This window comes from Sorex fumeus, unplaced genomic scaffold (genome assembly GCF_029834395.1).
Source record: "Sorex fumeus unplaced genomic scaffold, SorFum_2.1 ptg000122l, whole genome shotgun sequence".
Lineage (NCBI taxonomy): Eukaryota > Metazoa > Chordata > Mammalia > Eulipotyphla > Soricidae > Sorex > Sorex fumeus.
Window position 1 is genome coordinate 18,737,100 of NW_026606179.1, and position 15,873 is coordinate 18,752,972.

Genomic DNA, 15,873 nt, shown 5'->3' on the forward strand with positions numbered 1-15,873 from the left:
GGTTCAGTGGTTAGTGCCTGCAACGCTATTAGTCTTACCAGGTGTATGTGTGTGGGGGTGTGTGATGGGTAAGCTCCTGGAAAAGTTTTGATGAACAACAACAAAACTTGTCTATCCATTTTATTTTATTTTGGATGTGGGAGCTACAATCGTACTCAGGGGCCATTCCTGGCTCTGTGCTTAGGCGTGACCCTTGGGGGTCCTTGGGGAAACATATGTGGTGGTGCCAGAATCGAGCCACATACAGCCACATGCAAAGCAAGTGCCTTAACACCTGTCCTATCTCTCCGGTCCTCTCTCGGTTGCGGAGATGGGCCCCAGGAGAGAGCTTCCTCTTTTATTAGAAAGTTCACATGAAAGGCACTTTAGAAAATGGTGACAAATGGATTTAATATTGAGTCCTTGCTTCGTGCAGAAACTGCTCCTCAGCCCTTGACATGGTAGAATGCATCTAATTTGCAAGACCACCCAATGAGGAAGGGTCTAGGAGTCGCCTTACTCAGTGGAAACGGATCATTTGGGCCAGGGATGTGGCTGGTGGTAAAGCAGATGCTTGGCACACATAGAGACCCAGGCTCAATCTCTAGCACCACACTCAGATGCCCCCCCCCCCACACACACACACACACAGGAGCATTAAGTGGCACCAGGAACTAAGTGAGCTGATGTTGAGATTTGTATGTTTGCTTCGGGGCGACTCCTGGCTCAGAGCTCTGGGATTGCTCCTGACTGGGCTCGGGGCACCAGGAGGCGTTGGGGACCGGACCCTGTGCATGAAGCATGTGCTCAGCCCATTGAAATCTCTCTAATCCAGAGCTTGAGGCTTGGGGCCAGAGCGATAGAAAAGTGGGTTAAGGACACTCAGAAACTTAGCCCCTTGCATGCGGCTGACCGGGTTCGATTCTTGACATCCTGTATGGTCCCCTGAGCCTTCTAGGAGTGATCCCTGAGCACAGAGCTAGGAGTATAGCTCTGAGCACTGCCGGGGAGGGCTCCAAAACAAAACAAAAACCAAAACACAATTTTTTTTCCTTTTGGGTCACACCTGGAGATGCACAGGGGTTACTCCTGGCTCATGCTCTCAGGAATTACTCCTGGAGGTGCTCAGGGGACTATATGGGATGCTGAAAATCGACCCGGGTCAGCCGTGTGCAAAGCAAACACCCTACCCACTGTGCTATCACTCTAGCCCCCCAAAACACAATTTGGAATTCGAAGATCTCTCTGTCCTCGCACCTCACTTTTATTTTTATGGGGTCAAGAATGTGTGTCCCTTATCATAGAGTTACATCCCTGGCCCAAGGCTCGCACTTATACTTTTTGGGGATCCTCCCAGTGGTGTTTGGGGTCACTAAGGCTATACCTGGTGTCCTTGGGAGGCCCTGAACATCGGGGATTGAAGTGGGCCCTGTCCATCCCATGTAAATGCTCTGGCCCTTTGGGTATATCCCAATTCCTCAGGGCTCACATTTAAATCGCGACAATCAGAATGTGTCTCAGCGGCTCTGGACAGGTCAAGTGCTAATTTCTGGGCACACATTATTTTCTTCCTTATTTTATTATTATATATCTTTTTTGATTTTGGGTCATAGGGGATTTTAATTAATTAATTAATTAATTAATTTGCTTTTTAAGTCACACCCAGTGATGCACAGGGGTTACTCCTGGCTCATGCACGCAGGAATTACTCCTGGCGGTGCTCAGGACTATATGGGATGCTGGGAATCGAACCCGAGTCGGCTGCGTGCAAGGCAAATGCCCTGCTTACTGTGCTATTGCTCCAGCCCCTCATAGGGAATTTTAAACACCTCTGGCCAGCACCACTTGATGGTGCTCAGTGGCCACATGTAATGCTGGGGAGCGAATCAGGATCATTTGCAGGCAAGACAAGTGTCTTAAGCTCTATACCACCTCTTCAACTTGATTTGTTTCTAACCCATAACCTCTTTTTTTTTTTTTTTTTTGCTTTTTTGGTCACACCTGGAGATGCACAGGGGTTACGCCTGGCTCACTGCACTCAGGAATTACTCCTGGCAGCTCTTAAGGGACCATATGGGATGCTGGGAATCGAACCCGGGTCAGCCACGTGCAAGGCAAATGCCCTACCCGCTGTGTTATTGCTTCAGCCCTCTAACCCATAACCTCTTGATATGAACGCTGAAAACCATTTTTATGCCCTCATCATCCCCCTGCAACTGGACTGCCTTAGTCTTTCTCAGCCATACACCTTCCTCTTACTAGGCCTAGACATTTAGAAACTTAGTTTGAAGCAGTTATTTCTTTGCTTGAAATACTGTGATGATTTTATGTACTTTCTCTGGGAAAATCAGAGTGAGGTGTGTCAGGACAGGCCTACCTGTCAAACATAGCTCCCAAGCACCCCACTATGAAGCTCACGCATCCAACATACAGGCCTCCTGCCTCGTCCTCAAAATTGAATGATCAGCATCAATAGTACAGCAGGTAGGGTAAGATCAGGTGTGTTCAGTGTGATATGACCATAGTCATAGTAAAGCAAGTAGGGCATTTGCCTTGTATACAGCTGACCCTGGTTTGATCCTTGGCAACCCATATAGTCCCCTGAGCAGTGCCAGAAGTGATACCTGAGAGCAGAGCCATGAAGAAGCCTGAGTGTGGCCCCAGAACAAAACAAAACTTTAATGATCAGTTCCCTTCTTACTCTGAAACTCCCTGAAGAGGTTCTGTCCCTGGTGCCTGGCAAAGAACGAACAATGAGGAAATACCATCCACTGTAAAGTGAACTGGGGACCAGAGTGATAGTATAGTAAGTAGAATGCTTGCCTTGCATGCATCTGAGTCAGGTTCAATCTTGGCACCCAATAAGTTCCCATGAGCACTGCCAGAAATGAGCCCTGAGTGTAAAGTCAGGAGGAAGCCCTGAGCACTGCTGAGTGTGACCCAAAAACAGAACAACCCAATGAACCAATGTAAAGTGAATTTATGATTGAGTGAATGAATAGATGGATGAATTGATGGATGGATGAATATGTGGGTGGTTGAATGGAATGGTGAGTATAGGGGTGGGTAAAGGATATGGGGATGGGAGGGTGGATGAATGAAGTGATAATATATGAATGGATGGGTGAGTGGGTAGATGGATGAATGTGTGAATGGATGAACAGGTGGATGGGTGGGTGGATGGGGGATGTATGGGTGAGTGGATGGGTGGGGGATGGATGGATGACAGATGGATGGGTTGGGGTGGATGGGTAGGGGATGGATGGGTGGGAGTGGGTGGGTGGGCTGGGGGTTGCATGCAGAAACCTAGGGAAAGCTGGGCAGTAGCATCCTTACCTTGAAAGTGTGAGGCCTTGTGAGGCTGAGTTTGATGCCCAGCACCATACCCAAGTGTCCATCATCTCTACTGCTCTTAGCTGCACACCAGAGAATCTACAAAAACTGGTGTGTGGAAACACTAAAATTATAGTGTGTGTGGTCCTCTGGATCCCACAGAAATATCAGATAAAGGGAAAAAATGAGTCCAAGTTTTTTATTATGGAGGGGGTACGGGGTCACACTGGAGTAGGGGCTATTCCTGGCTTTTTTTCTTTCTGAGTAACACCCAGTGATGCTCAGGGATTACTCCTGGCTCTGAACTTATGAATTACTCCTGGTAGTGCTTGGGGGACCATATGGAGGCTGGGAATCAAACCTGGGTCGGCCACGTGCAAGGCAAATGCCTTACCTGCTGTACTATCCCTCCCGCTCTATTCCTGGCTTTGTGTTCAAGAGTAAGACCCATGCCAGGGATTGAAACAGGGTCTTCAGTATGTAAGGGAAGAGCCTGACCCCTGTACTATATCCCCATTGGCCCCCAAATGAACTTAAGAAATATATATTTTCAGATGCAGAAAATCAAGAGAAAGCCAGCAAGAGAAAGGATATTTATTGAAAGTCACTAGCCAGAGAAATGAGTATCAAATTGTGTTTGGAATCCCATGTGAGGCTACCCCCATTGCACACTCCCTCTGAAGGCCAGCTCGCACCCCTAAGCAGAACACCACTTAGTACATGAAAGAAAATTCGTACCAGGAGAAGCTCAGTAACACCACGGATTCACGCTTACAATGAGAGGACATCTGAACAGCAGGAACCTCTAATATCATATACCTGGAATGCGGGCATCTGGGGTTTACAATTCCCTCTGTCAGGGCTTGCTAAAGGTGGCCAGCAAAACACAGGTCAGAGAACCACAAGCAAGATTTGAAGGTGGACCCCCAAGAATCATTCCAGTCATGGTTGGAGGGTCCAAATTGGGGAACACAGGGCCAAGAAATAGACAATGAGAAAGGTATTTGGGTTTGATACCCAGCATCCCATAGGGTCCCCCCAGCCCACCTGGAGTCACCCCAGATTACAGAGCCAGGAGGAAGTCCTTAGCAACACTGGGTATGGCCAAAATATTTAAAAAGGCAAAAATCAAACTTCCCAAAGCTGGGCAATGGGAAACTGGAGAGAAAGTGTAGGGGTGAAGGCACATGATTTGCAGGCAGCCAGGGGCTCAATCTCCAGCACCTCCTAAGCCCTCTCCAGAATTGGCATGTGTGGCCCTCAGGCCCCCGATTACCTTAGGGTGACCTGAGTATTTCCCGGCTCCTCAGAGATCAGTCAGCACTGCATCCACTGGCCTTCACACAGACCTGCAGGCCAGAAAGACTGAAACTTGCTGGGAATAGCCCCAGGACCCCCGAGGAGTGCTGGGAGAAGTTGGAAAAAGTATGCTGGGAAGGCTGGACAGATAGAACAGTAGGTAAGTGGGACTGGAATGATAGTACAGCAGGAAGAGTGTTTGCCTTGAACAGAGCAGACCAGGTTTGATCTCCAGCTTGTATAGTCCCTTGAGCACCACCCGGAGTTACTGCTAAACGCAGAGCCTGGAGTAGCCCCTAAGCATTGCCAGCTATGACCACAAAGAAAGAAAGGAGAAGGAGAAGAAGAAGGAGAAGGAGTAGGAGGAGGAGGAGAAGGAGGAGGAGGAAGAGGAGAAGGAGGAGGAGGAAGAGGAGAAGGAGGAGAAGAAGAAAAAGAAGAAGAAGAGGAGGAGGAGGAGGAGGAGAAGGAGGAGGAGGAGGAGGAGGAGGAGAAGGAGGAGGAGGAGGAGGAGGAGGAGGAGGAGGACAAGGTAGGGCATGTACATTGCACATAGTAGATCTGAGTTCCATCCCCAGAACCACATGTGGTCCCTTGAACCTGACAGGAGTGATCCCTGAGGGCAGAGCCAGGAATTTGTCCTGAACATTGCTAGGGTCACCCAAACAAACAAACAAACAAACAAACAAAACAGAAAAGCAAACCAAAAATTCTGAGGAGGAGAGAGAGGAAAAAGATAAGATCCTTCCTGATATGTTGCAGACATAAATAGAAATTTATGGACTTGGAAGATTGTTGGGGATTGAACAGGGAGGATGTTCTGGACTATTGGAGCAGAGCAATTAAAAATCAAGACATTCTGAGAGAGCAGAGATGGTATCTCTCCGCAGGAGCGGAAGAGAGATGGTGCAGGTCAGGGGTCCCAAGAAGGAAGCTGAGACACCTGAGGTTTCTCTGAGAAGTTATCCCAGGAAGGACAGAGGGAGGGTGAAACACGGAGGGCGAGTCTCACAGTTGGGGGGACAGAGACCATCTCCAGGTCAGGGGCCATGTTCTCTGAACACCCCAAATGGCCTTGAAGCCAGATAATAATTCTCTGAGCCCACCAGGGTGACCCCCTGAAGAACTGAGGGGCACAATGGATATTTGAGATGCAGAGTCAGTGACATTGGGGTATGGCGAGAAAAGTAAATGTGTAAGCTGGAGAGTGCAGGGGTGAAGAGCTGGAGCGTTAGTATAGTGGGTAGGGCATTTGCCTTGCACGCGGCCGACCTGGGTTTGATTCCCAGCATCCCATATGGTCTCCTGAGCACTGCCAGGAGTAATTCCTGATGCATGAACCAGGAGTGACCCCTGTGCATTGCTGGTTGTTGCCCAAAAGGAAAAAAAAAAGAAAGAGAGTGCAGGGGTGAAATGCTAAACGTGGCTGACCCCAGGGACATCCCAGGCACCCCTAAGGTCACCCCCAGCAGCACCCAGAGTAACTCTGAGTTGGGAATTGGGGGAAGCCCAGAGAACCCACAGCTCAAAAATCAAAGAGGAGGAAAGGAATCCGCATACACCCAGGAACATGCTTCGCAAACTGTTCATTTATTTCTTTTTATAAAAGTAGGAAAATAACACATTTACTCAACATTTACTCAGATTTCATAATAAGAGTTTGGTAACAGGTTAATAATAAGGAGTTCTGAGTTTGGTGGAGATGCTCCATAAATAAATAAATACTGACAGTAATAATAAATAATGACAATAAATATAAGACAAATAATGACTCAGAAATAAATAGGGCGATTGAAGACAATCTGGACATCATGGGAAGAGGCGGCGCGGAGGCTCAGACACACAGTGCTCCTCGGGCCACACATCGCAGGTCCCAGATGAGGAGGCGAATGAGGTTGAGGGTGACAGAAGCTTCCAGGCAGCCCTGGGACTCCTGGGGGAGGCAGAGGCGGGTCAGAGGAGTCTGTCTGGGGTCCCAGCAGTGGCCCCACCCCAGGCTCCCTCCCACTCACTCACCTTGTGAGGAGCCTCCTGGAGCCTCTGAAGCCAGCGCTGGAGGCGGCCCCGGGGCTGGGGGCTCCCTGAGGGCTGAGAGGGTACCTGGGGGCCGAGCAAAGAGAGTGAGCAGGACCCGCACATGGGTGGGGGGCAGGGAGGGAGACCCCAGGGCACCCCGTACTCACACAGGCCTGGACCTTGGAGTGGATGTGGTGCAGTGTGTGGAGAGGCCGGTCCAGGACAGACTTCAGGGAGGGCTCAGTTACGGCCCCCAGGACCTGCAGGGTCAGGGCCAGCTCGGCCTCCAGGGCCACGGGGCGCTCCCACACCTGAGGAGACAGCAGAGACATGCCTGAGGGAGGGCAGGGACAGATTCAGGGAGAGGGGACAGCAGGGCACAGCAAGGAATGGGAGAGCTCAGGGGACCATGTGACCAGGCAGGACAGGTCCTCAGCGATGAGTTGATGGGGTGGGGGGTTTGAGAGGTTGTGGGCCCCAGCTCACCTGCAACTGCCTCAGGTCGCGGGTCCTGGGGAACAGGCGGGTGTTGCAGTTCCAGGCCTTCTGCAGGAGTGTGTCCTCCTAGAGAGAGCTGGGTTAGCCCCGCAGGGTGCAGGAACATGCCTCGGGGGACAGGGTGCCCACGGGAGTGGGCACTTCCCTGCACCCAGAGATGGGGCACTGAGGGGTCTGGGACAGTGACACTCACCAAGGCATCCTTGGCCCTCCTGAAGACCTGCAGTTCCTCTGGGGACAGAGACTGGAACGGGGCCAGCTGGCAGCCCTTGGGGTCCGTGAGGGTCTTGGGAGACTGGGGGGCAGCAAGTGCCCCGGTTCCGGTCAGCAGCGCAGTCCCCAGCATCAGTGTCACCAAGGCACTCACATCTGTGTGTGAGGACAGAGGGGACAGGTCAACGCGGTTTGCGGGTGCAGAGGGAGGGTCCCGCAGGATGGGGGCCTCACCTGTCTTCATCCTGGATGCTCCTTTCTGCATTAAGAGGGTCCTGTGTTGGTGCTCAGGGCTGGCTGGGCTCTGGGCTCTCTTGGCTTCTGCCTGTCCCTTCTCTGCTGTGGGGCTCTGCGGGGCTCCCAGCTCTCTGCACCTGAGCCTCGTCGCAGAGGTTCTGGCCTGAGCTGCTGCTCCCCATGTTTTAACCTGGCTTTTGGGGACAATCCCAGTGATGAAGGAAAAGCGAAAAGCGCCCTGGGCAGGTGAGTTCCTGCAGGACTGCCCAGCTGGGGAGTCCAGGACGGGGCCAGGCAGGAGCAGCTGCAGGAAAGTGAAAGAAACTCAGCTGCAGTGAGAAGCGGCTGGGGGCCTCAGGACTGGGGCCCAGGGGGCCGGGGTTCATAGGCAATTCTCACACTGTTGTGGCAGCAGAAATAGCCCGCTCTTGTTCAGAAAAAAAAAAAAAACACTCAGGTCTGCGCTGATAAATGAGGCAGGTGGAGCAATAGTGGAGAGGGATGAGGTCTGGTGGGGGAACACTTACTCCATCACAGCTGGCCTAAGCTCAGCCACCACAGTCACATCGGTTCCCAACAGAGGCAGAAGCAGGAGGAAGCTTTGAGCATCACTGGATATGACTAGAAAAAAAAATAAAGAAAGAACAACCACTGCCCCCCAAAATAGAAATTTGGCCTCACATGAATAAATGATAGGGTAGGGGTAAAGGCACATGTCTAGCAGGCACCCAGCCATGGCTCCCTCAACGGCACCACATGGTCCCCTCCACCCCTCACATCAGCAGTTGTGGCCTGAGGCCTCAAGCACCACTGGAGTTTCAGGAGAATCCCCAGCACTCAAAACCTAACCGCCCTGTGAGTTCACTAAGCCTGTGGGGGTGCTGCAACGACATGTGTGCATTCGGTGGCAGAGAGCCGCCTCCCATCCTCCCCAGGCCTCCCCAGCAGAGACAGAGCTGGGGGACCGCAGCCTATTGGGTAAAATGGCCCGTTCAACGCAGAGCTGCTAGCATCCTTAGAGAATATCTGAAGGGTCCGAGGTTTAGGACTGCATGTCCGTGTGATTTACAGAGGTAAAACATTCTAGCAGAGGAAATTCGATGAGGGAGATAAACTCAAGGAGATGCTCTGTCTCCCAGGGATATCTATATTGCTTTTCTCTTTCCCTCCAGTCCTATATATCATACAATAGAGTCAAACAATTAGTCAAACAATTAATTCTACTTCTTTCCAACACTTGCAATCATTTGGATACACACTGTAAGAGATAAAGATCCCCAAACTTAGTTCTCTGGGCTCTGTTAGCAAGCAAGACTTTTACCATATTGAATTTTTTTACTTATTAGCCTATTTGTAATACTAGTTCTAAGAATCCTCATATTTCCAGCAAATTGACTCTTAACTGTGTGTCCTGTAATGTGAGTTAAAAAATGCTTTTAAACTGAAGGTCATTTACTTGTACTGTTTTTCCCTACCTCTTCCAATTAAAAGACTCTTTAAAATGGTCAAAAAAAAAAATTCCAGACTAAGTCCTCAGGTCAGTTCACCTTGTCCTTCCCCATGGGAGTTATGTCTCTAAAGTCATAACAGCTTGCATCAAGACGATGCATTATGCTTTCTAGACTGTTCCATTTCGAAGCTGGAGTAGCTTCGCCACTCGCCCACGTCCATCTCAGTCCCATGGCTGGACCTCCCTTTTGGGGTGTTAGAAACTACAGCAACCAGAGCCTGAGTCAAGTAATAATGACAGAGCTCAGGAGTAGATATATTTCAAAGTCAATCAACTCTCGAATATTAGGAGCATAGCATTAAGGTCTTTCTGTGTTTAATAAAGAACATTGCCCTATAATAAAATATGAAACACCTACAGGGGAAATAGAAAAGCAGGTTATTCACTCCAAGTACAAAATCCAGAATTATCAGGAAGTTTTGGCTTATATGTAACCAAGATTCACTTGGGGAACTGTGACAATGAGATGTAAAACACAAATGAAAAATTAAAGATAAACTCAGGGGATTAGGGATGGTAGCAAGAGCACTATAAGCTTTGCTGGGAGGAGCTTTTATTAGTGTTTCACTAATAAAAATTGAAAAACAAAAACAAACAAACAAACAAACACTTAGGGTTAATATTCAGCACAGCCCCAGACCCTCAGGCCCTCGAACAGGACAGCTGGTCTGATAGACCGAGTCTCACTGGGAATGGCCCCAGACTCCTAAGCACTGATGTTGGGACCCTTAAGATGCCCTCGATACAGAGGGAAGTGCTTTACCTTTGCATGGGGTTGACCAGGTTTCTATCCCCAGCACCTTATATGGTCCCCAGAGCCCTCAAGGGTGATCCCTTAGAACAGAACCAGGTGTTTGCCTTGAGTACCATCGTGTCTGCCCCCTACTCCCTTGCCCAAAACCCAAGAAAATTCTGTGGAGGAAGAAAAATGAATGTCCCTTCTGATTACCAGTAAACATAACTGAGGTTAATGGATTAACATTGGGAAAATCTTCTGGATTGCATAGGGAGAATTCTCTGGAATATTGGGGTAGTAAAATGAAAAGAAAAGATATCTGATGAGAATAGCCTCAACCAAAATAAGCAAATCGAGTCTAATCATCATATCCCATGACCAAACAGGCTTCATTCCAGCATGCAAGGATGGTTTAATATATGCAAATCAATCATTAATGCACCAAATCAATACAAAGAAAATCAAAATACTGACCATAGGAGTAGATAAAGAGAAGCATTTGACAAGACCCAGCACCGTTCATGATAAAATCTCTCAATAAAATGGGAATGGAAGAACTTCTCTCTTTCTCTCTTTCTACATTCCCATTTGGTTTTTGGGTCACACCCGGCTATGCTTTGAGCTTACACCTGGCTCTGTGTCAGAGTCACTCCTGGCACTTCCCAGGGGACCATAATAGATTATGCGGATAACCCAGGTCAGCCACATGCAAGGCAAGGATCCTGCCACTGTACTAGCTCTCCAGCCACGAAGGAACTTTTCTCAACCAAGTTGAAGCCATTCATCCCAAGTCCAAGCGACTACTCGACTCACTAGTAAACACTGAAAGCCTTTCCAGTGAGATCAGGCACAGAGAGGCTGCCCTTCCCCACCACTCTCACGCTACTCGACTCCCACCAATGGAGTATTGGAAATCCTCCCCATGGCAATGTGGCAAGAAAGACAAGTTCATGGTGTCCAGGTAGGAAAGGAAGTCAGGCTCTCTCTAGGTGTGGGTGACAGGACACTGTAATTAGATCAGACCTAAAGACTCTGCTAAAAAGCTCCAAGAAACAAAACACTTGTACAGTAAAATGGGACTAGAAAATTAATGCACAAAGGTAAATGGCTGTGTTCTATGTGATGAATGAAATAGAAGAGAAACAAATATACAAAAAAGCAAAAACAATCCCATTCACAGTTGTGTCTCAGAAAATTAAGTACCTTGTGCTGCACAGATCAGGATGCTTGCCTTGCACGCAGCCCACAGGGGTTCCAGCCCAAGCACCCCATGTAGCCCTGTGAGCACCAAAAGGAGTGATCCCTGACTCTCAGCCAGGAGGAAAGTCTGAATAAATTTGGGGCTGTCTGTGGCCCCGAATTAAAAGAAACATCTATTACATCAGAATCAGTTTAACAGAAGAGCTGAAAGATCCTGCAATGAAAACTATAATGCTCAAATCAAAGAAATAGGGAAGACATGAGGAAATGGGAACATATTCCCTGCTCCTGGATCAGGAGATTTAACATAGTCAAAAAGGCAATACACTGCAAAGCATTAAAAGAGTCAATGCAGTCTCTATAAAACATTCAGTACTTTTTTTTGCCCCTTTGGATTTTGGTCCACTGGAGGTGTGCTTATTCCATGTTACAAAAACAAAACAGAACAGTAATAAATACAAAATAAATTTAGATGCCTTTCTTTCACTATTGATCTATTTTTGTTTACATTTCTGGTTTTGGATCACAATTGCAATGCCCAAGGGTTCTCCTGGTCCTTTTGGCCATTTGTATTTCTTCATGTGAAAATTTCTTTTCATTTCTTCTCCCTGTTTTTGAATGAGGTTGAATGGTTTTCTCTCCTAACATTCTGTCAGTGCTTTATATATGTTAGATATTAATCCTTTATCAGACGAGCAGTGGGCAAACATTTTCTCCCAGTCTCTGGAGTGTCTTTTTTCTCCCAGTTTACTAGGCCTGTGATTTCAAAGTTGGTCATGATGGATGTTATGGATTTTCAATATTTGTGTGGTGGCTTGTTGTTTCTTGTGTCCTTTGAGGTGCATAACGTTTTTAAGTCAATGGAGTCCTGTTTACTTATCTTTTTTTTTTTTGTGGGCACGCAGCCAACATGGCCGACCCAAGTTCGATTCCTCCACCCCTCTCGAAGAGCCCAGCAAGCTACCGAGAGTATCTCGCCCGCACGGCAGAGCCTGGCAAGCTCCCCGTGACGTATTCGATATGCCAAACACAGTAACAAAAGAGTCTCCAATGGAGACGTTACTGGGCCCGCTCGAGCAAATCGATGAACAACAGGAGGACAGTGACAGTGACAGTTTTTTGTGGGTTACAGCATTGAGTCCATCCCAGGCAGCCTAGCAGCACCAAGAGTGACCTTGAGTCTGGGATCAAGTGAAGCCTTGAGCACCCACAGCTAAAACACCGAAAAGGAGGAAAGGAATCAATATATACCCAGGAGCATGCTTTAGAAACTGTTTATTTTTGTTTTACAAAAGTAGAAAAATAACATTTTGACAATCACTCACATTTCAAAGTAAGAGTTTGGTAACAGGTTAACAATAAAGAGTTCTGTTTTTGGTGGAGATGCTCCATAAATAAATAAATAATGACAATAATAATAAATAATGACAATAAATATAAGATAAATAATGACTCAGAAATAAATAGGGCGGTGAAGGCAATCTGGACATTGTGGGAGGAGGCGGCGCAGAGGCTCAGACACACAGTGCTCCTCGGGCCACACATCGCAGGTCCCAGATGAGGAGGCGAATGAGGTTGAGGGTGACAGAAGCTTCCAGGCAGCCCTGGGACTCCTGGGGGAGGCAGAGGCGGGTCAGAGGTGTCTGTCTGGGGTCTCAGCAGTGGCCCCATCCCAGGCTCCCTCCCACTCACTCACCTTGTGAGGAGCCTCCTGGAGTCTCTGCAGCCAGCGCTGGAGGCGGCCCCGGGGCTGAGGGCGCCCTGTGGGCTGAGAGGGTACCTGGGGGCCGAGCAGAGAATGTGAGCAGGGCCCATACACGGGCAGGGGGCAGGGACGGAGACCCTCAAGGCGCCCTGTACTCACGCAGGCCTGGACCTTGGAGTGGATGTGGTACAGTGTGTCGAGAGGCCGGTCCAGGACAGACTCCAGGGAGGGCTCAGTCATGGCCCCCAGGACCTGAAGGGTCAGGGCCAGCTCGGCCTCCAGGGCCACGGGGCGCTCCCACACCTAAGGAGACAGCAGAGACATGCCTGAGTGGAGGGTGGGGACAGGTTCAGGGAGAGGGGACAGCAGGGGACAGCAAGGAAGAGAACTCAGGGGACCATGTGACCAAGCAGGACTGGTCCTGAGAGGTGAGGGGACCCCTGGGGCAGAGGAGGGCAGGAGGGATCTGTGGGCTCCCAGCTCACCTGCAACTGCCTCAGGTCATGGGTCCTGGGGAACAGGCGGGCATTGCAGTTCCAGGCCTTCTGCAGGAGTGTGTCCTCCTAGAGAGTGCCAGGTCAGCCCCACAGGGTGCAGGGACATGCCTCAGAGAGGGGTTCTCACAGGAAGGGGAGCTTCCCTGCACCCAGAGGCGGGGCCCTGGGGGTCTGGGACAGTGACACTCACCAAGGCGTCCTTAGCCCTCCTGAAGGCCTGCAGCTCCTCTGGGGACAGAGACTGGAATGGGGCCAGATGGCAGCCCTTGGGGTCCGTGAGGGTCTTGGGGGGCTGGGGGGCAGCAAGTGTTCCGGTTCCGGTCAGTAGCATGGTCCCCAGCATCAGTATCACCAAGGCGCTCACGTCTGTGTGTGAGGACCGAGGGAACAGCTCAGTGGGGTTTGGGGGTGCAGCAGGAGGGTCTCGCAGGATGGGGGCCTCACCTGTCTTCATCGTGGACGCCCCTTTCTGCATCAGTAGGCTCCTGTGTCGGTACTCGGGGCTGGCTGGGTTCTGGGCTCTCTTGGCTTCTGCCTGTCCCTTCTCTGCTGTAGGGCTCTGCGGTGCTCCCTGCTCTCTGCATCTGAGCCTCATTCAAGAGGTTCTGGCCTGAGCTGTTGCTCCCCATGTTTTAACCTGGGTTGTGGAGATTCTCCCAGTGATGAAGGAAAAACGAAAAGTGCCCTGGGCAGGTGAGTTCCTGCAGGACTGACCCAGCTGGGCGGGGCCAGGGAAGAGTATCTAAAGGGAAAGTGAAAGGAACTCAGCCGCAATGAGAGGGGACTGGGGGCCTGAGGATTGGGGGCAGGGGCTTCCGGGGTTCATAGGCAATTCCCACACTGGTGGGACAGCAGAAATACCCCGCTCTTGTTCAGAAAAAAAAAACGCACGCTGGTGTATGCTGATAAATGAGGCCGAGAGGATGAGGTTAGGTGGGGGGGACGCTTATTCGCTTATTCCATCACAGCTGGCTTAAGTTCATTCACCACAGTCAGATCTGAAGCCCCGTCAGATACAGTGGCAGGAGGAAGCCTTGAGCACCGCTGGATATGAATAAAAACAACAACAACAACAACAACCACCACACCCCCTCCAAAAGAAATTTGGCCGCACATGAGTAAATGATAGAGTATGGTTAAGGCACATGCCTAGCATACTTTCAGCCCTGGCTCCATCACCAGCACCACGTGGTTCTCCACCACCTCTGACATTAGCATTTGTGGCATGAGGCCTCAAGCACATTGGGGTTTCAGGAGAATCCCCAGCACTCATGACCTAACCAGTCCTGTGAGTTCACTAAACCTGTGGGGATGCTGAGACACATGTGTGCATTCGGTGACCGAGAGCCACTTCCCGTCCTCCCCAGGCCTCCGCAGTAGAGAGACCGAGAGACAGGAACCACAGCCTGATGGTGAAAATGACCCGTTTAGCCCATTCTATTAGAGCAGCTGGCATCCTTATAGACCATCTGAATGGTCCGAGGTGTACGACTGCATGTCTGTGTGATTTACAGAGGTAAAACATCCAACAAAGGCAATTCTCTGGGGGAGATAAACTCAAGGAGATGCTCTGTCTCCAGGGATATCTATATTGCTTTTCTCTTTCCCTCCAGTCCTATATATCAAACAATAGAGTCAAACAACTAGTTAAACAATTAATTCTACTTCTTACCAACACTTGCCATCATTTGGATGAACATTTTAAGAGATAAGGATCCCACAATTTAGTTCTCCGCTCTCTGATAGCAAGCAAGGCATTTATCATAAATCCGAAACTAAGGCTTCAGATCAGTTCAGCTTGTCCTTCCCCATGGGGATCCTGACTCCAAAGCCATAAGAGCTTGTATCAAGACCATGCATTTATGCTTTTAGACGATCCAATTTCGATGCCGAGGTAGCTTCACCACTCGCCCGGGTCCATCTCATTCCCACTGCTGGACCTCCCTTTTGGGGTATTAAGAGCCACAGCAAACAGAGCCGGAGTCAAGTAATTACAGAGCCCAGGAGTAGGTACGTTTCAGAGTCAATCAATTCCCAATATTAGGAGCATAGCATTAAGGTCTTACTGTGTTTAAGCAAAGAACACTGCTCTATAGTAAAACATGAAAGGGCTATAGGGGAAATAGAAAAGCAGGTAATTCACTCCAAGTACAAAATCCAGAATTTTGGCTTATAAATTACTAAGATTCACTTGGGGAATTGTGACAATGAGGTGTAAAACACAAAGGAAAGGTTAAAGATAAACACAGAGGATTAGAGATGGTCACAAGAGCACTGTAAGCTTCTCTGGGAGGAGGAAAAGGGGCAATTCTTAAACATTTAAGGTTAATATCCAACACAGCCCACATTCTCAGGCCCTCAAGCAGGACAGCTGACCTGATAGACCAAGTCTCACTGGGAATGTCCCCAGACTCCTAAGCACTACTTTGGGGACCCTGGGAAAGCCAGGGAGATAATACAGAGGCCAGCACTTTACCTTGCATGGTGGGTGTTGACCAGGTTTCTATCCCCAGCACCTCATATGGTCCCCAGAGCTCTCACAGGGTTCTGTGATCCCTTAGCACAGAACCAGTAATATGCTCGGAGCACCACTTGTGTGCCCCCATTCCCTCTCCCAAAGCCCAAAATAACTCTGTAGAGGAAGAAGAGC

General features: G+C 49.4%; 2 protein-coding genes across 2 annotated transcripts; both read right to left on the reverse strand.

The window, feature by feature from the left end:
* Window positions 1-6,445: 6,445 nt before the first annotated feature.
* On the reverse strand, window positions 6,446-7,757 carry LOC130043392 (interferon lambda-3-like). Its single transcript, XM_056135647.1, has 6 exons — window positions 7,713-7,757; window positions 7,319-7,420; window positions 7,114-7,191; window positions 6,795-6,938; window positions 6,628-6,711; window positions 6,446-6,544 (listed from the first exon to the last, which is right to left on the reverse strand). The coding sequence occupies exons 1-6, from the start codon at window positions 7,755-7,757 to the stop codon at window positions 6,446-6,448; spliced, it is 552 nt and encodes a 183-aa protein (XP_055991622.1).
* Window positions 7,758-12,535: 4,778 nt separating this feature from the next.
* Window positions 12,536-14,450, reverse strand: LOC130043393 (interferon lambda-3-like). Its single transcript, XM_056135648.1, has 6 exons — window positions 14,382-14,450; window positions 13,414-13,515; window positions 13,212-13,289; window positions 12,886-13,029; window positions 12,718-12,801; window positions 12,536-12,634 (listed from the first exon to the last, which is right to left on the reverse strand). Exons 1-6 carry the CDS (start codon window positions 14,448-14,450, stop codon window positions 12,536-12,538), a joined length of 576 nt encoding a protein of 191 aa, XP_055991623.1.
* Between the last annotated feature and the right edge of the window lie 1,423 nt (window positions 14,451-15,873).

What these genes read in the sequence shown, in the direction of transcription:
- LOC130043392 (XM_056135647.1), bottom strand. Translation starts at nt 7,757, where the DNA reads ATGGGGAGCAGCAGCTCAGGCCAGAACCTCTGCGACGAGGCTCAG. An exon ending in GGAGGGCCAAGGATGCCTTG is followed by an intron (nt 7,192 to 7,318) that starts GTGAGTGTCACT and finishes AGCTCTCTCTAG; the next exon opens with GAGGACACACTCCTGCAGAA. An exon ending in GCGACCTGAGGCAGTTGCAG is followed by an intron (nt 6,939 to 7,113) that starts GTGAGCTGGGGC and finishes CTGTCTCCTCAG; the next exon opens with GTGTGGGAGCGCCCCGTGGC.
- LOC130043393 (XM_056135648.1), bottom strand. Translation starts at nt 14,450, where the DNA reads ATGCCACAAATGCTAATGTCAGAGGTGGTGGAGAACCACGTGGTGCTG. An exon ending in ATGACCTGAGGCAGTTGCAG is followed by an intron (nt 13,030 to 13,211) that starts GTGAGCTGGGAG and finishes CTGTCTCCTTAG; the next exon opens with GTGTGGGAGCGCCCCGTGGC. An exon ending in ACTCCAAGGTCCAGGCCTGC is followed by an intron (nt 12,802 to 12,885) that starts GTGAGTACAGGG and finishes CTCGGCCCCCAG; the next exon opens with GTACCCTCTCAGCCCACAGG.